General features: G+C 51.9%; 1 protein-coding gene across 1 annotated transcript in view; it reads left to right on the forward strand.

The window, feature by feature from the left end:
• Window positions 1-12,328: 12,328 nt before the first annotated feature.
• NF2 (neurofibromin 2 (merlin)) overlaps window positions 12,329-21,384 on the forward strand; it is a 27,186-nt gene continuing 18,130 nt past the window's right edge. Inside the window, exons 1-4 of the mRNA XM_009888954.1 lie at window positions 12,329-12,445; window positions 13,460-13,582; window positions 15,873-15,956; window positions 20,385-20,453. Coding sequence (XP_009887256.1) covers window positions 12,434-12,445; window positions 13,460-13,582; window positions 15,873-15,956; window positions 20,385-20,453 — 288 coding nt within the window. The 5' untranslated portion in view covers window positions 12,329-12,433. The remainder of the gene's footprint in view (window positions 12,446-13,459; window positions 13,583-15,872; window positions 15,957-20,384; window positions 20,454-21,384) is intronic.

A 21,384-nucleotide genomic window follows, 5' to 3' on the forward strand; every position in this document is an offset into this window, starting at 1 on the left:
GGTACTGGTCCCAGTCCCGCTACCCCAGTGCTGGTCCCAGTCCCGTTATCCCAGTGCTGCTCCTGTCCCGCTATCCCGGTACTGGTCCCGGTCCTGTTACCCCAGTGCCGGTCCCGTTATCCCGGTACTGGTCCCAGTCCCGCTACCCCAGTGCTGGTCCCAGTCCCGTTATCCCAGTGCTGCTCCTGTCCCGCTATCCCGGTACTGGTCCCGGTCCTGTTACCCCAGTGCCGGTCCCGTTATCCCGGTACTGGTCCCAGTCCCGCTACCCCAGTGCTGGTCCCAGTCCCGTTATCCCAGTGCTGCTCCTGTCCCGCTATCCCGGTACTGGTCCCGGTCCTGTTACCCCAGTGCCGGTCCCGTTATCCCGGTACTGGTCCCAGTCCCGCTACCCCAGTGCTGGTCCCAGTCCCGTTATCCCAGTGCTGCTCCTGTCCCGCTATCCCGGTACTGGTCCCGGTCCTGTTACCCCAGTGCCGGTCCCGTTATCCCGGTACTGGTCCCAGTCCCGCTACCCCAGTGCTGGTCCCAGTCCCGTTATCCCAGTGCTGCTCCTGTCCCGCTATCCCGGTACTGGTCCCGGTCCTGTTACCCCAGTGCCGGTCCCGTTATCCCGGTACTGGTCCCAGTCCCGCTACCCCAGTGCTGGTCCCAGTCCCGTTATCCCAGTGCTGCTCCTGTCCCGCTATCCCGGTACTGGTCCCGGTCCTGTTACCCCAGTGCCGGTCCCGTTATCCCGGTACTGGTCCCAGTCCCGCTACCCCAGTGCTGGTCCCAGTCCCGTTATCCCAGTGCTGCTCCTGTCCCGCTATCCCGGTACTGGTCCCGGTCCTGTTACCCCAGTGCCGGTCCCGTTATCCCGGTACTGGTCCCAGTCCCGCTACCCCAGTGCTGGTCCCAGTCCCGTTATCCCAGTGCTGCTCCTGTCCCGCTATCCCGGTACTGGTCCCGGTCCTGTTACCCCAGTGCCGGTCCCGTTATCCCGGTACTGGTCCCAGTCCCGCTACCCCAGTGCTGGTCCCAGTCCCGTTATCCCAGTGCTGCTCCTGTCCCGCTATCCCGGTACTGGTCCCGGTCCTGTTACCCCAGTGCCGGTCCCGTTATCCCGGTACTGGTCCCAGTCCCGCTACCCCAGTGCTGGTCCCAGTCCCGTTATCCCAGTGCTGCTCCTGTCCCGCTATCCCGGTACTGGTCCCGGTCCTGTTACCCCAGTGCCGGTCCCGTTATCCCGGTACTGGTCCCAGTCCCGCTACCCCAGTGCTGGTCCCAGTCCCGTTATCCCAGTGCTGCTCCTGTCCCGCTATCCCGGTACTGGTCCCGGTCCTGTTACCCCAGTGCCGGTCCCGTTATCCCGGTACTGGTCCCAGTCCCGCTACCCCAGTGCTGGTCCCAGTCCCGTTATCCCAGTGCTGCTCCTGTCCCGCTATCCCGGTACTGGTCCCGGTCCTGTTACCCCAGTGCCGGTCCCGTTGATTTTCACGGTTTTTGTGGGGTATTGGCTCAGTTCTGCGGATGAGGGGGGCTCCTGGGTGGGTGAGGGGGCTGTGTCCCTGTGCCCCCTCCCCTTGTGCCTGGTTTTTCTCTGATATTTTCCTTTTTTGGGCCCTTGGTAATTCCTAACCGCTCTCCCCTGAGCGGCTGCCGTCAGGCCCCAGGGGTCTGGTGTGTTGTCAGCCGGTCTGGAGGGATTGGACACACAAACATTGAAAGCCATCCCGACCCGGTTTAACTTTTTTATTTCGTAGTTTGTATTTCATTCGCCTGATCCAAATCTCGATGCAATTCCGCTGCCCGTAAGCCGAGGAGCGTTTGTCGTCGTAAATTTTCTTGCTCTTCAACTCTGTTGTCAGCTCTGCAGAACTTTCTGCCTTTCCCAGGGATTAAGGATTTATTTTAGACAGTAGTCGTGCGAGCTTCCCATCGTTACGCTGCCAGGAGAGTTTAAGTGTCCTGGCTCCGTTCTTGCATGCTTTTTCTGAGGCTGCCAGTAATAACCTATGATGAAAAGTAAATATTTTTTTTTTTTTAATGGTGCAGCCGCTTGTTGTTTCATGTTGGGATTAGGGTGTTTGTGCAGCGGTAAGGCAACGCTCTCGGGTGGGATTTGACTGTGCAACTTGTGCATCTCCAGATGACTTTTCAGGGAGGCTCCTGCCAAAAGAGCTTGTCGCTGCAGATAGACTTCTCCAGCCCTCCTGGAAGTGCAGGAAGAATCTCATGAGCTGTGTGTATGATCCTGCTTAGGTCTCCTGAGTTTTGACAGAGCCGGTGCACGAGGGACGCACCGGGGAATTCGGGTGTCGTCCTTCAGCACAGAGCACTCAAGTGGAGGGAAGGGAAATAATTGGGCGCAGGTGGGTGATGGGGTTGTTTCTCACCATGCCTGGCGCAGGCGAGGGGTGAGTGTTATTCAAGCTTTATTGAAGGAGTTCAGCTCCGGATCTCTGCTGGTGTTTTTGTCTCATAGTTGGAAAGCTCTGGGTTTGCTGACTCTGCAGAAATGCACCGAGCCCAACGCCTGACGTTTCGGACGGATCAGGCACACCCTGCGGCCTCGGGTTGCTGGGGCTGCTGTGAGGGAGGGGATGGGAAGGTGGCCCAGAGACCCGGAGCCAGGAGTAGAGCTTGACTCTGCGGTCGTCTCGGTCGTCTCGGCTGCCCCACCTGAGGGTCGAAGCGGTGGGCGAGTCAATGGTCTGGGGAGGACCACGCTCCTCCCTGAAGGGATCACACCTCTGTCCAAAGGTTTCCTGGGCTGAGGCCCTCGAGGATGAGATGGGAGAGGAGCGAGCAGCCCTGTGTTTGCCCGATGCAACATCGGTGCGTGCATCAATGCTGGGGCCTTCTTCGGATGGGCAGGAGGACCGCTGACCTGAGCAGGAGGCTGTGGAGGGTGAAACATCTGCTGCTGAGTACTCTTTAGAGGATTAGTGGCAGGAGGTGCAGTGGGAGTCTTGCTGTCGTGCTCTCTGAGGGGCTCTTGAGATGTGTTGTTGTGGCCCATGAATTCTGTCTCGTGCTGACAGGGACGGAGAGCTGCTGGCTTCTTGGAAGGTCTCGTTGGTAGCCTGCTCCTGGGGGCACACCGCTGCCTGCTGAGCCGGGCAGGGGGAACTGCTGCTGCCTCTTGGCTTCTTCTGCCTGTACTCGTCCCTTCCCTTTCTGCCGGTGCTGCTCTCCGTCCGGCCACGGGCACCTCCTGGCTCCTCCGAGGGAATGAGCTGGGGACTAGCAGCTCTTCTGTGAGGCCAGTAGTCCCAGGGTTGTACCTCTGGTTGGGTTTTGTTGCGTACCTGGTGTGCTGGAGCCTGCTCCCTGCCTCGGGCTTCAAAGCCCACGATAAATAGCAGCCGAGCAGGCAGAGGAAAGACTGCAGGAATATTTTGCTGCCTAATCCACACCGACACCTCTGCTTCACTCGAGGTTGCCCATCCCAGGGGCCTTCCCAGGGAGCCCTGCCTGCTCGGCAGCCGTCCCGGGGGAGCGCGGTTTGCTTGAGCCTCGGGAGCTGTGAGATGGGTGTTCAGAGCAGGATGGGGCAGCGGGAAATTCCTGCTCTTCCATGTGCCGGGGCTGCAGGTCCCCGGGGAGGAGAGGCTGTGGTCCGGGCGGATCAGGCTGATTTCTGTCACGCTGCTGTGCCGTCTTGTCATGCCCTTGGTCCCGTCCACTTCCAGAAGCCCCTGTCCTCCCTCTGCCCTGTTACAAATGACCACCGCTCGTCTCCGTGTCCTACCTCTGCGCTCCCAGCCTTGCTCCAGGCGTTGCCATGTTGCTTTCTCCTCGCTTTTCCTTCCCCAGAAGCTGGATGCCCGGCTGGTGAGCGGTCCAGGTTGTGCGTCACCGTTCTGGGGAGGCTGATGCTACATGTGCTGGTCTTTAGCGTAGCTTAACCGGTGGGTGACCCCTGGACGGGTCTGATCGTGTTGGTGGTAAACACATTTGAGTAATCAGCGCTTTGCTGTAGCAGCTTTTCTCTGTGGGGTTAATATAACTGATATTTTTTCTTTTAAACTTTGTTCCAGAGCTCTCAAGGTGTGCTCTGTGTTGTCACCAGTTAGACTTCCCGGCTGTGCTGGACAGAGGCGACGTCCTCACCTCAAGGCAGTGACAGCGGTGGCGCAAGACCTCGAGGCTGGCCAGGCAGCTGGAAAAGGCAGAAGCCGCGGGCTGTAAGGCCTGGTGGTGACCGGCCGGGCAGTGTGGCAAGCAGCTGGGGCTAGCCAGGTCCGCCTCGGGCCTCGAGGAGAGCGTGCGGAGCGGCTGAGAGATCTGAGTCTGTAACCTGCTCCGAATTGATGGCTGGCGCTTGGGGCTGGACTGAAGGTCGCTCGGTGCAATCTGTAGAGCCCCAGCTCCTGTCCCAGCAGTCCCTCCTCTTCTGACCCCACCGACACCGCCGTAGTTGGGGGGAAACTCGGTTTTCTCTGTTCGTTTTTCAAGCTGCCCCGTAGAAATTCCCAGCTGTGTATTTTAAGAGATTAAACCTGCTTTGCATCTGTTTACTCTGCAAATGATGTCTCTAAATTGAGCCTAAATCTAAAATAATTTCATAGAAATGAAATCTTAATCTTTCGAACGCAGCGATGAAGCTTAATAATCACAGTTGGGGTTTCACTTTAAAGACTTATAATTTGTTTGGGGAAATCTCGAAGGCACAAAGTGAGTGTCTTCCTTTTTGTTACTTCCACCGCGGCTGTTTGAGCCTGGTACCTAATTAATTGATAGCATCTTGAGGAAGGATAGACATTTGCATAGCTCTTAAAATCCCTGTGTTAAACCAGTCCCCAGCTGCCTCACCTTCCTGAGAACACCCTCAAATAGCCCGTGTGGTCCCTCAGCTTTCTGTGCTTGGAGCGTGGCGCAAGAGAAATCTCCTTGGAAGACATTTAGTGTTGCTGTTCTGTAGCGATTAACACCGTGATAGGTGGTACGCTGCTTAAGTAATGATTCGGGGAAGCTATTTTAAGCAGCGGTAGCGTAAAGCAGAGCTTGCCAGGGTGTGGTGTTTGCCCTGATGGCCTGATGTCAGTTCAGAGCGCAGTGCCAGGAGGCTGCCGTGGCTGATGCCGTTGCCACTCCTGATGGTGCAACTTGCTGACGGTGGCCCCGAAGCAAATTAAAGTACTTGACGTGGCAAAGGTAATGTGATTTTGGTGGTGCTTCTCTAGATAAGGTAGTCGGTTATCCATTATCTCTGGCATAACATCTTAAAACCTCGTGGTATTTTTGAGTCTGTGTCTTCTGAGTCGTCGTTCGTCCTCTCCCTCCGGCAGGATGGCGGTGCCGTAGTGTGGCTGCTATCAGGTTGGTCTCACGCACTCCGATGTGCAGTTTTTCCCCCCCAGGAACCACATTCCCTGGTTGATGGGGGAACCCATCGGTCTGTCTTTTGGTCTTGCGCGTGGCTTTGCCCATTCCTTCGTCGTGCAGCGGTCAGTCGGGTGTTCTCGGGAGCCGCAGCACCTTTTCTGATGGGTTGTGTGTTTTTTTTTTTCTTTAGCCCTTTCCATCGTGCCTTCGATCTTGGGCCTAAAAGTCCTGCAGGAGTGGTGACTCTACCGAGGTGCGGCTGGCCGCCAAGCTGCTTCCCAACCGCATGCGTCTGACAGCAGCGGCATCTGTGGGTCTTGAGTTAAAAACGAACAGAAAAACTTTGCAACCAACCTGGATAAACAGCTTAAACGTTCAAGCAGCAAGAAGAGGCAAGTTTGGACTGATGTATTTGCTGGTCTAAACGTGCATCCTCTTACTGCTTCAATACTTGAGCTGTTCCTCTCTGTCCAGAAAATAATCTCGGTTGGAAGGGATGGTATTAGCCCGGTGGATGAGGTCGGTTGTAAAGCTTTTCTGTTCGCTTGTAAGTAGACGAGACCCAATTTCAGCAGCATGTGGCCAAGCGTTAGTCTCTTTGTTAACAGACATAGGGAGTTATGTAGCCGAACTCCAAAAGCTCATCCTCTGCAACAGGAGCAAGCGAAGCTTTGGCGGTGAAAATCTGGGGCCAAATAAGTTTTGGAGTAAGAGCTGGCACAGTAAGTCGAGGTTGAGGTTTGTGAGCTCTGTCCAGTCACTGCACCGAAATAAAAAGGCAAGAAAAGGAAACCAGGGAGCAGAGTGCCTCCGGCTTCCTTCTGTGTTGGTGAATACTTAGAAGGGGTTTTATAAAGATCCTTCCGTCCCCAGTTCAATGTTTAGCGGAAGCTCGCTGATGCTGGTAAGGCAGTGACCTCTCTGGATGCTGCTAAGCTGCTGCAAGCAGGCAGAAAGTTAACTGGAAAAGACGAATCTGTGGGCAGTAACAGCTATTTTAAAAAGCTGCGAGAAATAATCCTCCTCAGCTACGAAATGATCTTCAGTAAATTGTTGGGATCTCAGCTGTCAAGTCAAATGTTCTGGTTCCTTAGCACGCCCATCTGCCCTCATCCTGCGTCGGTTCTCTGCGAGCGCACGGGAGCTGGTGCTGTTTGCTTGCTGCCGATTTCTCTCGGAATATGAGACGCGGCAGGTAAGGGCTATTTTCTCACTTCATGTCTTGGAGGGGTTTATGCCAAAAAAAGTCACCAATTCACAACAGTGTCATTTGGGAATTAATTTTTCAGAGACGTCTTGCTTGCTGCGGTTCTGTTCTGCATTTCTTTAAGCTGTGCGCGAGTCACATGAGACTTATTACGAGCAAAGATCCTCTTTGGCTTCTCTCTGCCCGCACCCTGCATCTGAAACACTCTCTGGATCCTCCGTGTCCCACTGCAGCCTCTTCTAAGCCGGTTATGAAACTCCGTGTTATCCACTTCCCTCCAAAGATGGTTCAAAACCGCTGTCGCTCCTCAGTCTCGGTGGTTAATCCAGAGGAGGGGTGTTGATGCAAGAGGGAAGGAGGGGAAGGCATTCGGGACAGAAAATCTTCCTCTTTTGGTGTATGTACTCCAGTTTCGATGCCATTTAATTCTTCTTTCTTTTTTCCTTTGTACAGGCGGTGGCTTTCAAGTAGGTGGGTTTTGAAATGAAAAGTACTTAAACAGGGAAGCGGCCCTGGAAACAATCTGCTTGCAGCTGGGAGGCAGCACTTTGTTAGAAAGTCAAACAGCCCTTGAGATTGACAGAGAGGCATTTGACAGCGTACGTGGTTTAGCCTTGCTTCATTCAGAGGTAAACTTGCCGTTGCCGGAGCAAGGCTAACCCTCGCTCCCAAGGCTGACAGCGCTGGCTTCCTAGAGCCTGGCTTGGCTTTCCCCGGGGTAAGCTGTCTGTTTTCAGAGCGCATCGGCACGCGAAAGATGATCAGAGCGGGTCAGGCTTGTGAAATACCCTGCGTCCGTCAGCAGAGCCGGGTCCTGCGCAGAGGTAAGGCTCGGCTCTGCGATCGCTGCTACCCTGCGCGGCCCTTCCCGGGGCAGGGAAGAGTGTGCTGTACCGCAGACCCTGCGACAGCAGCACGGAGACGGCTCCGTGTGTAACGTTATATGGTTGTGCGTCCTTGGCACGGGACGGACAGAAGTTCCTGCAGGAACAAGAGCCTTCTCTCGGCCTTTTGGAGCTTCTTCTCCTGCTTCGAGCTGCTGCTCGACCCTTTAACTATTAAATTGCGCAACCCCAGCTTACGGGGTGAGGTGAGGCTTTGGGACATCGCTGGTTGGTGTCCCCTCCGCCTGTCCCGCTCGCTTTGGTGCCGGCTGGCCAGAGCCGCAGCAGCTTGTTCTCCCGTGTACCTCGCTCTGTCTCTGCCTTGGGCAGACACCACGAAATGTGCTTGGCTGCACCATCTGCGTTGTTACGCCTGGGCGCGTTTTTGGCCTCCTTGGTGGTTAACAGAAATAGATTTTAATTAAAAGCTCATTATCGAGTTGTCGTGTAGCATTAGTAAATAAAAATAACTTTTACAGCCCTGTCTTGTGGCTCAGTAAGTGGCAATTGCAAGTATTTGACATCACTTTATTTAAAAAAAAATGGAAGAATATTGCCTATTTGATTCCCTGTTTGCTCCAAATGGGCTTTAAATCCAAACAAATGGTTGTCCGTGGCACTCCTGTTATCACTCAAGTCCAGAAGGAGAAATAAATGCGATCAACGATCTCAAAGTTATCTCCGTTTCAGTTGTAAGCTGTGGTGGGTGGTTTGTTTGGGCGTCTCCTGGTGGGATGAGGAATGGATACAGCCTATCCGTTTATTGTGTCCCAGGTGCTTAGCAGAGGGATGCTCTGCTCAGCCCCTACCGTCTCCCTTCTGCCATCTCTTCCAGCACACGGTGGAAGCTGAGCAGTGCTTCTGGGGCTCGGTCCCCTTTTTTTGCGTGGTCTTTTAGACTGTCGTGTCATCGCAGCAGGGGCTCTGCGCTCTCTTCTCATCCCTAGCGCAGAACTAACGCTTAATAAAACCATCTGTTAAGGTGAAAAGCCACTTTCTGCGTTATTTAAGGATAAATTGGTTGCAGCGATGGATTCTGTAGGTTTTAATCGTTTCTTCAAGGTCAAGGTTAACCCAGCACCGTGCCTCCCGTGCAGCGGTTGTGTTGCGTGGGGTGCAGAGGGACCGTTGCGATGGGTTTGCTCTGGGAAGCAGCGTGCTCGGGCTGAGCCGGTGAGCGCTGCCTTAATCTCCTCCGGTCCCTTGTTTGTGCCCTTATTCCCCAGCCTGACCCCAGGGATGGCTGAAGCTCCGGTGGTTTGTGTTTCGTGACGCCGAGGAGGCGAGATCTCCATCCGCCGTCCCCAGACAGAGCCGGGTTCTGTCCCCTGGAGTTGGGGCACCTCCTTGTTGTCCGAGTAAAGCTTCTCACGTGAGGAACCTTAATCTTAAATGGTTAAAAAATGTCCTTTTTATTTCCCTCCCCCCCTTTTCCGTGTAGCTGGCGTAAATTCAGTTTGACATCATGGGAAGAAAAACATCAGCCTATGCCAGTGGGTTTTGGGACTGGCTTTTCTCTATAGACCCCCTCCTCAACCCTTTCCACGCAGGGTAGTCGCACCCATTTTTTGGAGCGTTTGGCCTCCCTCCTTGTCACCCCGTGACGAGGGCATCTCATAACCCTTCCGCTCGTGGGTGTTTTTTTTTTTTGCAGCCGGTTTATTGACTCGTTAGCTAAGGAGCGGTTGTGAAACTTGACAGAAAGGTTCTGCGCCGCAATAAATTGTCCAGTCGCCTGCTAGTTGGAAATGACTCTTGGTGCAGGTTAATAAATAATGCAAACCCTGTTAATAGATGCCAAATGCGATGTCTCCGCTGGAGAAAAAGATGATGCCAATAACCCGTACTGGAAGTACTCTATTCTAGCCGCTGGATGGTGAGTTTTAAGCGTTTAGTGCTGTTTACTTAAAACGCTCTGCTGATAAACTGTGAGCGCTCCGTACTTAGTAAAGAACATAAATTCCGCCTCTGCGGAATAACAGCCTTGCGGCGCTCACCCTGTTTGTAAAGCAGCTTGTCCACGTATTCCTTCAACCGCTCGCCGACTCTCTCTAACGCCCCGCGTTGCCGTCGGGCTCACGGGAGAGCGCAAAGCCGCACACCTACGAGGCGATGCCCCCGCATGATGGAGGATGCCGGGGCGCCGCAGCCCGCTCCGTCGGCTTAAGGTTATCGTGATGTAGCTTTTTATCGGGAGATTGAGCTTTATTACGGCGTCGCGCCAGCCGCTCTGGCATAGGGCTGAGAGGGGATTTTTTTTTCTGCTCTAAGCCACTTTGGTTTGTTTTCAGGAGCTCATAGCGGCTTGCGAAAATCCTCTCGGTGCTTCGGGTGTCACTTCAGTGCAGAGCAGGGGAACGGCGTTAGGGGCAGAGGATGGGACGGGGAGCCGCCAGCCCGGCCTGGCTCTCCCCCAGGCTCCCTGCCCGGCCTTGGACAGCAGCTCTCCCCATCTCCTCATGCCTGAGGGGGGCTTTTTTGGGGTTTTATGGCCAGGAAATGTAGCAGTTAACGATAGGAGGAGGCCTATCAAGTAAGGGTAAGGAGGTCTGAGGTCCCGAACGTCAGTAAAACGGTTGGAGTTCAGCTGTCAAAAGATGCCGCTTGAATGCAGATCGTTATTTTAAGTACCGAGGTGTGGAATGAAATCATGTATGTTGAAATAAAGGTGGCTGCTGTTCTCTTTATATATTTAATGAAGGTAATTCAGCACAGTCGGGGAGGATGGCTGTGCGATGTTATGGTTGGAGACTTTAGCACCGTGCAGGCAGGGACGTTAAATACATATTTCTGCTGTAACGTACGCCTGCGGTGACAGAGCGGCGATGTAAAAATCTAGCAGCAGAAGCAATCGCTTAAAATATTCCCCGTCACCAAATCGAAATAGCGGAGGGGAGGGGGGAAACACACAAAGCTCTTGCTTTGGTGCTCGTTGCCGGTCTTTAGAACGAACTGCCGGCTGGCTTTGGGGGAGGAAATCTTTGGGTCGTGCCAGCCGGTGCCGGGTGGTGAATAAGGTTTGGGTGCCTGCGTGAAGCTCTGCAGGGGGAAATTTGGGGGCAAACTGCAGCAGGTGGAAATCCCAGCCCCGGGGGGTGGGGGCAGGACGGGACATAGCGGGGTTGCTCCAGGGTTGTTCGAAACACCGATCCCGTGGGATGCGGAGCGATGTCTGGGGAGGCGATGCTGTTGCCTGGGAAAGGTTTGGTGCAGGGCGGTGTGCGTGCGGGCGGGCACTGGTCGCTCCTCTAAAGCAATAGGCTGAAATGTGGTCTTTGCAGAAAGGGGAAAAAAAAGAAAAAAAGCAAAAAAAAAAAAAAAAAGCCAATAACGCTTTATGCAAAGCAGTTTAATTCTAGTTGAGAAATAGCCCTGTGATGGCAGCCTGGTTTTATGTGCCTACAGAAATGGTACAAAATAGCTGTTTAAATGTGTCTCGCTCCGTTTTGTCTGGACCCTCGAATTAACCTCCCTCTTAAAATAATAGTCAGGAAAAGATCTTCGGCAATCTGAGCCATCCTGCGCCGAGCTGGAGCTCGCCGTGGGGCCCGGAGGCTAGCTAAATGTGGGAAATTAGGGTTTTATAATTACGACACTGCAAAACTTGCTCCTCCTGGTGTTTTTGACCTCGAGGCGTTGACGGCGCTTTGATATGAATTGCGGAGAGGCTGTGGCGAGCCATCCGGGGGTGGTGTTTTTTGGAGGGTAGCGTCGGCTTTATTCTATTCTGGGGCTGTCAGCGCGCGTGTGTGTGTGTGTCTGTGTGCCCTGGGAGGGGGAGAAAATAGCGATAGAGTCATTCTATCAAAGCCAGCGGGATGGCATTACGCTTGTCCTCGGCGGCTTTGCCCACAAGGCGGCAGTGGGTGACAGCGGGAGCGGCGCGTCACCCGCGCCAGCGGTCCCTGCCGAGCTTGAGCATTAATATTGATGCCGTCCAGGTGGCACCAAGATTGAGTTGTAGTGACAAGAGAATGTGCCGAGATCCTTTTGCCCTAGGGCTTTAGAGTAATGGCCATATGTCTCGGTCCAGCAATTGTTTCCACCGTGCAGATGGAAGACCAAAGTGGCTTTGGCATATTAGATTCATCTGTTTTATGTCCCTCTTCACCTTTCTGCCTCCCAACACCTTCTGTTTTATGAGCAAACTTCAGTAACGACATAGATGCGGCTGCAAGATTGCTCGAAGGACGCAGTTTTTGAGCAGGACCAATTTTCCCCGCTCCTGAGCTGCTTTTGTCACCAACATTTTCAGCAGAAAATGCAATTTGACTCTATCAAAATGTGTTCGGAGAGAACCGCTGACTTCAGGGATAATTTTTCCTTTTTTTTTTTTTTTTTTCCCCTGAGCTCTTTTTCCCTTTTCCCTGTGCAGGGCTGGTAGCTCTGGACGAACGTGCTTCGTACATAGATCGTTTCCCTTGTGATTTTCGGGAGGTCTGTGAAACCCTGTTGATGATCCTGGAGTTTGTGCAGGGCTTCCTGGGGCTATAGGGAGAGACATTAAAGCCACTAAGGGGCAGTTAAGAGTGGGTTTTATTTCTCGCTGGAAACAGGCTCCTCCTAGCAGTGCTGTGCCTCAAAAGGAACCTCAGAGGACCCTTCAGGTCCTCTGTTGAACGTCGGTGGGTTGCCAGAGGAAGAAACGGGGGGACTTTATTTACAGGGTTATTTGCAGGGGTGGAAAAAGATCACATCTCAGCTTCTCAGTGAGGGAAGAGTTGCTGATCGGCAGATGAGATCAGATGGAAGGCTATAAAGTATGCTTGGTTAGGATGTTTCCTTATCTGTACCAGAGGCCTTCTCCACACTCTCAAAGGCATTGCGCGTTGAAAAAAAGAAAGGTTTTGGTTGAATGGAGATGAAGTTCTGAAATCCGTCTATATAACCCTGGTTCCTGTTTGCTTTCCTGCAGGTGAAGTGGAAAGGGAAGGACCTGTTCGATCTAGTATGCCGGACGCTGGGACTCCGAGAAACCTGGTTCTTCGGCCTTCAATACACTATCAAGGATACGGTGGCTTGGCTCAAAATGGACAAGAAGGTTGGAACCGAATTTCCCTTGACAAAGGAGAATGTACTTTTTTCCTCCCCCTCTTTCTTTGATTACACGAGGTTGGGTTGTGCGTGGTATTGACATGAACTGGGTGAAGTGTATTTAAATTTCACCCCTGTGGCATCTGTGAGTCAAATGGGGAAGAGTTGGCAGAGATATCCCACCACTGAATCCCCTTGAGGCATTTTGGAGACAGCCGTGCTTGGCTGCTGGACTTGAGGGTGACTGTAATGTAAATGAAACCTAAAAGTCTCTCTTCTGTGCCCCTGAATGACAAAACCTTTAGCGGCAGAGTGAAGTTGCATCTTGGCTTCTTTTGGTGTTGAGATGTACAAAGAGCTAGGGAGGAGGAAAACCAGAGAAGTGAAAGGGCGAGAGAGGTAAGGGAGGAAACGCTTCCCAGCGGGAGCCTGCAGGTTGCTGAGGGGTGGTTTAGAGGAGCGATAGATGCGGTTCTGTTTGCATCCAAAGCACGTTCCGCTAAAACCAGATGGTAATCGCTAAAACCAGACGGTAATCGAGGCTGCGAGGGAGGGCTGGGTGTCTCGCGTGTCATGCCAAGGTTTTAAACTAACGTGAATCTGAAGTGGACGGTGCCAGCCCAACAGCAAGGCAGCAAGGAACAACACTGAAGCGCAGTGCCCGGGAAGCGCCGAGAAAGTCGGATGGTGGCGTAGCGGGATATAGCATCGCTCTGCGAGGTTCGGCAGAGGCAACGTGCGCACAGCAGATCGGGATCAACCTTTGCTGTCTCATTTCGCATGCTGTTTGGTTTTGCCTTGTTTGTTTTCTTGCATCCTTAGGAGTGTCAGAAATGTTTGTTTGTTTTCTTTTTTTAACTGTGGTTTCTGAACTACTTAGGGTGGTTCGTCTGTTCTAGATGTCTAAAGTGCTTGACAGAAGATGTGCTGATCTGAACAGAAGGGAGCCGTGTCTTGGCTCCAAGAGACCGAGTGCCGAAGGAGCTGGGAAGAGTAGCTGAATGCCTCTTGTATCCTACAGGTTCTGGATCACGACGTTCCGACGGAGGAGCCCGTCACCTTTCACTTCCTGGCCAAATTTTACCCTGAGAACGCGGAGGAGGAACTGGTCCAGGAAATCACACAGCACTTGTTCTTCCTGCAGGTAGGAGCTGTGTCAGTGCACTGTTTTCCAACCTGAGGGAGAAGGAGCCAGGATGAGCAGAAGTGCGAGAAGGTTCCAGGGTCAGAAAGTTGGTCAGCGGAGTGTGCCTCCTCATCGTTATGGTCACACCTCTCCGAAGGCAGTCATCTTCAACAACAAAAACTTCTTAAAATAGGTCAAAGATGGTTTGTCTGGATGAAGCAGTGGTGGATGCCAGATTCGCAGACCTCGTAAACTGGCTGTCAGGAATGATTAGGTGATTTGTAATATTCGTGTGTGGTAGCTAGGGGAGATGAATCTGTCGGGTGTGGGCTTGAATGACACCCGCACGCGCAGCCTTGGAGTCCACCGCTCTGCGGGGTGTGGGTATCAGTTGTGCTGAGGGATGGCGATTGCCTTGGTACGCGATCGCATCCTTATGTGGAGCAGGGGAATTGCATCCCCAAGAACAGAACGCAGCCAACCTGTTTCATGTTCCGGCTGTACAGGGAGGTTCACCTCTTTGCAAAACAGCCTTCGAATAACTGGAGCAGAAGAAAATCCCAGCAGCACGGCTCCGTCAGACACTGATGGCAAAAGCAGAGGAGAAGGGGAAACCTAATGGTCTCACCTGCCCCAGTAACTCGTGCCCTTATGTTAAACGTTTGGAAACTGTGGTGAACGCATCTGCAGGCTTTTCTTCTTTCTTTTTATTTAAAGTACGCCACAAAACTTTGTGTCCCGAGAAATCAGCTCAGCTGCTGTTGTTGTCCCTCATACCAGGACACATGGCTGGTAAAGAAGAGGTTCTATCACAGGAGCTCTCTTTCAGACAAGGTCAATTTTCTGCAACTGTGTCCTATAGAGGGTCAGCTCCGGTTCCAGGGAGCAGAGTAGTCCTAGTCAGCCCCCCAGATACTTACTGGGATGTTTCAGCTGCTCTGTGGCTGTTAATTTGAAATTTCTAAAATAAATAAGTATAAAAAATTTAAAAAGACACTCATTCTTACGTTTGTTACGCCAAAGTAGAGGCAACCTGGATTTGGGTGCTCTTGGAGGTACCACTGTAGACTTCAGTGTGCTCTGGCCTTTCAAATGGGTATCAAAGTGAGCTCACCACCTTCTTGGTAGTCCTCGCTCTTCCAGAGTTCTTCTTTGTTCTTCAGAGCTAAAGGACTTCTAAATGCAAAGTATTGCTGTTAATTTCCAAGGTCTGTCTCGTGCGCTGGTGTCTCTCTAGGGCTATTTTTAAAGGTCTGATTTGCCATGGACTTTATCCTTGATGAGGAAAAACGCTGTTGGCATCTTCGAAAAGGAAAATCGGAGAGGAAAAGCAGTTAAAGCTGCATTTTATAAATGCAGACCGTGACTTTTCTAGGAGGATTTCTGATGATGAGAGGAGCCTGGGCTCTTGTAACGCGGTTGGGAAACGGGAGCACACATAAGCTTGCAAACTCTCCTGTTTTTATCTTAATGCAGGAGAGTATCTTCTGTGATTATGTTGTAACCAACTTCGAGGACTCAAAGCATGCTATAAATTCAAATTGATGTTACTGCATCTCTGTGACAATCCATTTAAGTCTCCCAGGAAATAGTATGCTTTTTTTTCCGTTCTATCTTTATTCAGGAAAATTAAGCGTGCAAAACCGAAAAAAAATCGAACATGACAGGTTTAATTTTTTAATGCACGGAAGCCGGGAAACGTAAAGCTGTGGCTTTTGGGAACTGCACGTTGGCTCTCCTGGGAGTGCGCGCCGGGCTTTGCCCGCTGCTAAAAGCACTGCCGCGGAGGTGACCCGCAGCTCTCCCCGCTGCCGGTGGGATTGGAGGGAATTAGCCTGGAGCGCAGGTGAGCGCTGACTCATAATCAGGCCTGAATATCCCAGAGCGAAACCTTTGTGTGCTCAGAGACTCGGCCGCAAGCTTCTCTTTTTTTAATTTAGTGGTGTGTATAGCTGTCGTATCAATCCATAGCTTATGCCTTAAGAGGTTTTATCTCCGTGTTTACACACACGCCTTTCCGCCCCCCTCCTTCGCCTTTAGCGATGGGCTATAGGTTCTGTCATTTTCCACCTCTAAATTGAGCTCCTCTTGCAAACCTGTTTGAAAAAGGTGGCCCATGAAAACCTAAGTCCGTCCCTTCCGTGCCACCAGAGACTTCCAGGGCTTGAGTTGTAATTAACGTTAGGAAGATTGTTAACCGTGTGGTTGACAGCTCGAGTTAAAACAAACTGCAGCCATCTGCTGTGACAGTCGTGCGTTGCCCTGCTCCGCTAAACGTGTGTTGTGTGTCCTTTGCTGCTACGTGCAGGTGAAGAAGCAGATTCTGGATGAGAAGATCTACTGTCCTCCTGAAGCTTCTGTCCTGCTGGCCTCTTACGCCGTCCAAGCCAAGGTAGGCAGAGGGGGATTCTCCGAGGGCTTGCCGATGGGTTGGCGTTGCGCTTTGCGATGGACCCGCTTCCCGAGGCAGGGGAAGGCAGGGGAAGTTGTTAAATCTTGGGTAGCCGGGGGACTCCACCAGCACTGCTGCCTTCCCGGCACGGCTGGTTCCTGGCTGCCTACAGACGTTGGATGGATTCTTGCTTTCTCTTTCCAGGACTCTTTAGCAGGTGCTGAGCTTATGAGCTGCAGTGCCTGCTCAAGTGTGGCTTACTCCTGGAGCAGGTGAATTCCCCGAGCCCGTGCTTTTTTGGATCTCCTCCCGGCTCTTGCCGGTGTAGCCAGAGGCAAACCAGCCATGGGACTCGCAGCTCCGCTGCTTCCCCAGAATACTTGTCATCATGATAACTACTTTATTTTTGAGTGCTACAGCTTGCCACGTAAATGTTATTGCAGCGTTAAAGGGGTTTTCCTGCCTTCTCCCTTTATCTTGGGTGTTTGGCCTCACTAGACAGAGGACGAAGTCAATGGTTGCTATGTTCCACTCATTCCTCAGCTGAATCCTTCCCTGGCCCCGGAGTCGGTGTGTTTTGCTGAGGATTTATTTCAGAGAACACTGTTTCTCAGTCTGGAGCAGCCTTGGACAGCTTGCAGCAGCCCTCAGCAGAGGGACTCCTGAGATAGAGGGAGCAGCCCGTGGGTCGGAAATGGGGACGTTCTTGCAGGAGGGGAAATAATTTCTCCCTGTATATGCACGACGTGTGCTGCTGCTCAATTAACGAGTCGTCTAGCTAATCTCCAGCTTATGTGTGTAAAGATAATGTCTTTTGGAAAAGGAGTGAGTGGAGTCCGATCGCGGCCACCGCCACGTTACCGCTGCAGCCTCGTGGTCGTCGTCCCTTCTGCCTCTCTGGATGCGGTTCAGGGAGGCGTTTTGGCTCGCAACGCCGCAGCCTGAGCTCCTGGAGGAGCGGGGCTGTCGAGCGGTTTAGGAGAAGCTCTGGTCCGTCAAACCACCTTAGCTGACAGTGCAGGGGAGGGGATTTTGGGCTGTGTTGCCTGAAGGGAGTCCCTGGTCGGTCCAGGCTGGTTGCAAACAGAGACCAGTCCTCAGTGTTTCACCGTGGCTTTTTCCGTGTTGCCATATCATCTTCCTCAGAACCCTTTAGTCCATGCCGGGTTTGTCTGAACGCAGCCCTGGGTGACGCGCAGCGGTGTTCTTTGATGATGAATGTCTGAATTTACTGGAAAAAGATGTTTTCTCCTCATAGTCAGAATATTGATGAAAGCGTATTTTGTTTGAGGGACTCATCAGCCAGGGAAAGACAAGTTGCTTTTAGAAATGTTTCTGTTTGCGTGAAACATTCATCGCTCTTATTAGAGTGCATGAGTAAACACTTACTTGGCTTTTTCTCCGTTGACCTGCTGAGCTGAGGATGCACAGGGGATGACTTTTCCTGTTGCCAAAGTGAATAAACCATTGGGTAAATATTGAGGGCTGTTAACTCTTGGCCGTGACATCTTCTGCTCGCGCCATCGGGGACAGGCTGCGATTTGGTGCAGGGCTGTTGTGCCGTCCCTTTTCTCTCCTCTCAGGGCGGCCGCCGACCTTGCGCGCCGTCGCACGCTCGACGTGCTCCACGCTCGGTCGTCTGGAGGAGGTCAGCCGGAGTCCGAGTGGTTCTCCTAACCTTGCACGTCTTGATTCTGCACGGAGATTGTGAGAAGGTGGAAGAGGGATGCCTTTCCGGATCTTTGCTAGTGTGCTTTCGTGTCTGCATCAGACACGGCTTTGCCTTGCCGCCCCTCCAGGCTGGGTTTCCCCTGCTGCTTTATTTTTTATTTTTTTTTTCAGCAACGGAGAAAGCTGAAGGCATGTCTGTGGTACGGAACTGGGAAGAAAGATGTTGCAGGTCATCTCCTTCCAGTTAAATAGGATAATGATGTCCTCTCTGGACAAGAAAGCGGCCACTGAGCACAGTAATTTCACTAATGACGTGCTGATTTGCTCGATTAGGGGCATAATAGCCTGAAATAGCGGTGTGTTTGTGGCCATTTGATTGACAGCCAGGTTGGTTGGTGCTGTTGTTGCACACCTACCTGCAATAACAAAGTACGTGTGTGGGTCATAAAAAGAAAAGCTTATTTATTTCTATATCCTTGTGTTCATTTGGGGAATTACCGTGTGTTTTCCCCTCTAGCCCTGCATTCAAACCACCCACGCTGCTTTCAGATGGTGGAGGCGGTTGAGGTTTTAAATAGCCGGGAGAGACGTGGAATCTACTGAAAAATACATCCCGGCAGTAAATGGTAACGTCCCGGAGGTTCTTGCATTTCTTGCCCCTTAAATGCCGATCGCTGCCGTGCTGCAGTCCTCTCAGCGTGTCAAATCCTGTAGCACTACCAAAGGGCTCTTTTGGTTTTGTTGTTTGTTTTTTTTTTTTTTCCCCAAAACAATACTTGGTGTCAATAGTTTGAAGCTGAACAAGCCTGTGTTTATCCAGGATGATGTGAGCCAAGTGTATGAATGAGGTAAAGGCAACTTCCATGTGTAACTAGGAATATTAATCATATAGTTCAATTAACAGGAGCTGAAATTCCATGACAGTTTTGAAGTAATGATTTAATTGAAAAGGTCTTTAAAAGTATGTTTGCCGAATCATTTGAGCCAACATATGCCGCAATGCTTAAGCCATTTGTTGATTTTTGACTTGTGAATAATTAATGTTCTCCTCCAGACTCCCTCTCGGTACAAATATTCCTTTGGGACGTGGCAATATTTTTCACCACATGAAAATCACATAATCCATACTTAGTCTTGGATCTCCACGGTAGATCACAACAAAAAAAATAATCGCGTTAATCCTATTTGCTATTATTTTCATCGCCTAAAAATGATTTATTTTCTGCCTCTCCAAGGTTATTGGAGTTGTTTCCTTTGCCAGCGCCACGTTTTTATTGCTGTTCCCTTTTGATGTGGGTTCAAGGGACGTGTACCTGCAATGCGCTGCTTTCTGAGGAGCTCCGAGCATCTGTAGACCTTGGAAGACAGACAGTTGCCGCTGCTCAGCACCCTCCTGAATGAAACCCCTGGCGGTTTTGTTATATTAATTGAAGTCTGAGTCAGTGTTGATTGTTGCATGCTTCCTTTGCATCTGCATTGGCTCCAAATCAATATTTGCGTCTTTAATCCCCGCTTGTCGTCTATGAAACGTTGCTGGCCGGGCTGCGGAGAGGATGTGTGTGGAGGCTTTTGATGCTGAGCTCTGGTTTTAGTGTACAACGTGATGGTTCCGTCATTAAAAGGAGGCTGATACCAAAAGCTTCCTGACTTGCTACGTGACCACCCATGTGTGTCCTGGTCTGGCTTTAAAAATCGTCACCGTTTTGTACTTTCTGAGCTGAGGTCCTTCAGAAAAGCAGGGAGGGAAGGGCCGTCTCCCTTGCAAAGCGAGGGACTCGAGCAAACGTGTCTTGTGTAATTGGGTAGCGTCGCTGCAGACGTCCCGTTTGCCAGGTGAATGAAAATCGCAGCCTTTCGTGTGTGTGCCTCAACATCCATCGTCCTCTTCTCTTGAACTTGCTGGGTCATTTGAGGTGCCGTTTTCTGGTGGTTTCCCGCACTCTTAAGCTGTACGGGAGGTAAATTCATTTTCACACGCACTGCAGGGACACTCGGCTTTTCAATCTGTTAATAAGCGGTTTTATTTCTCAGTCACTTTATGTGCTGCTCCAAAAGACGTAAATCTAAACAAATACGAGTAATTACTGGCCGCACTTAACAAATCTGAATTGGATTCCACAACCCAGTTGAGCAACAAACCTTCCTTCCGGCAGAAAACTTGACACCTGCCCGAGACGAGTCAAACTCCTGCCATTTTTTTAATATTTGTTCGTTAGGGTGGTGAGCAGCGACAGAGAAACTGCCATCTGCCTCACCCGACATACTGGTATTGATCAGTCTTCGGGGAAAGATCTTTGGTCCGTATCTTGACTCCCTGTCCCGCTACCGCTGGGAGGGCAAGGACCTCACAGCTATAGAGCGAGTCTTTCCTTGCATCGGAGGAAGTGTTTTGTGGCCATGATAATCAGAGTAGAACAGAATAGTTCAGTTGGAAGGGACTTCCACTGATCGTCTTGTCCAACTGGTGGACGTCAACTGATGGTGGACGTCAAATGGTGGTGGGAAGTTTTTTTTTTCCGCTTCCTCTGTGTGAGCGGAAGGGGGATGTTAGTTTCTATTAGCAATCAAACAGCAAAGAAAATAGGGTTATTACCTTTACTGAGCAGCATATGTTCTCTGCTCGAACAGGTTGAGACGTGAAGGGTGTGAGCAGTCTGCGTTTGCTGTCTCCCCGAGGGGTGGATGTGTAAGGGTGAAGAGTTTTACTTGCCGGTGTTGCTAACGTGGGGCGGGCACGATGTTTGTGCTTCCTTCCAGTACGGTGATTACGATCCCAACGTCCACAAGCGAGGCTTCTTGGCGCAAGAGGAGCTGCTTCCAAAGCGGGTAAGGAGCTCAGCCGAGCAGAGGAGGCGGTTTCCAAAGCTGGTGGTGTTTTGTGTGACGGAGCCCTTTGCAGCGCGGGTCTGTGTGGGACTGCCTGCGGCGTGCGCCCTGCTTCGCTTTCCTTGGGCTTCCTTACCAAGGCAGACAATCCAAAAAGGTGTATTGAGGGTGGAGAATTCAACCTTTTTCTGACGTATTTTAATAAAAACGGAAGCAAATGTTTTCTTCCTTTTTCATCCCAGCTCCTCATGGTGGCCTGGGGACAGCTAGCCTGTGCTGCACGCTTGGGAGGGTTGAGGGGGTGATCGCAGGGTACGGGGCTGAGCGCGCACTGCCGAGAGTCGCCTCTCTTGAGCCCCACGTCATGGGGCTGGGGAGGGGTTGCGTGGGGCTGGGGTCCTGTTCCAGTCCTGTTCGATATATTCCAGTCCTGTTCAGTATATTCATCGATGACCTGGATGGAGGGATAGAGGGTACCATCAGCATGTTTGCTGGTGACACAAAACTGGGAGGAGTGGCTGACACGCCAGAAGGCTGTGCCACCATACAGCATGACCTGGACAGGCTGGAGAGTTGGGCAGAGAGAAACCTGATGAAATTCCACAAGGGCAAGTGCGGGGTACTGCATCTGGGGACGAATAACCCCCTGCACCAGTACATGCTGGGGGATGACCTCCTGGAGAGCAGCTCTGTGGAAAGGGACCTGGGAGTCCTGGGGGACAACAGGATGCCCATGAGCCAGCAATGTGCCCTGGTGACCAAGAAGGCCAATGGCATCCTGGGGGGCATCAAGCAGAGTGTGGCCAGCAGGGTGAGAGAGGTCATCCTCCCTCTCTACTCTGCCCTGGGGAGGCCACATCTGGAGCACTGTGTCCAGTTCGGGGCTCCCCAGGTCAAGAAAGACAGGGATCTGCTGGAGAGGGTCCAGCAA

Source organism: Charadrius vociferus, unplaced genomic scaffold (assembly GCF_000708025.1).
Source record: "Charadrius vociferus isolate BGI_N301 unplaced genomic scaffold, ASM70802v2 scaffold1351, whole genome shotgun sequence".
NCBI lineage: Eukaryota > Metazoa > Chordata > Aves > Charadriiformes > Charadriidae > Charadrius > Charadrius vociferus.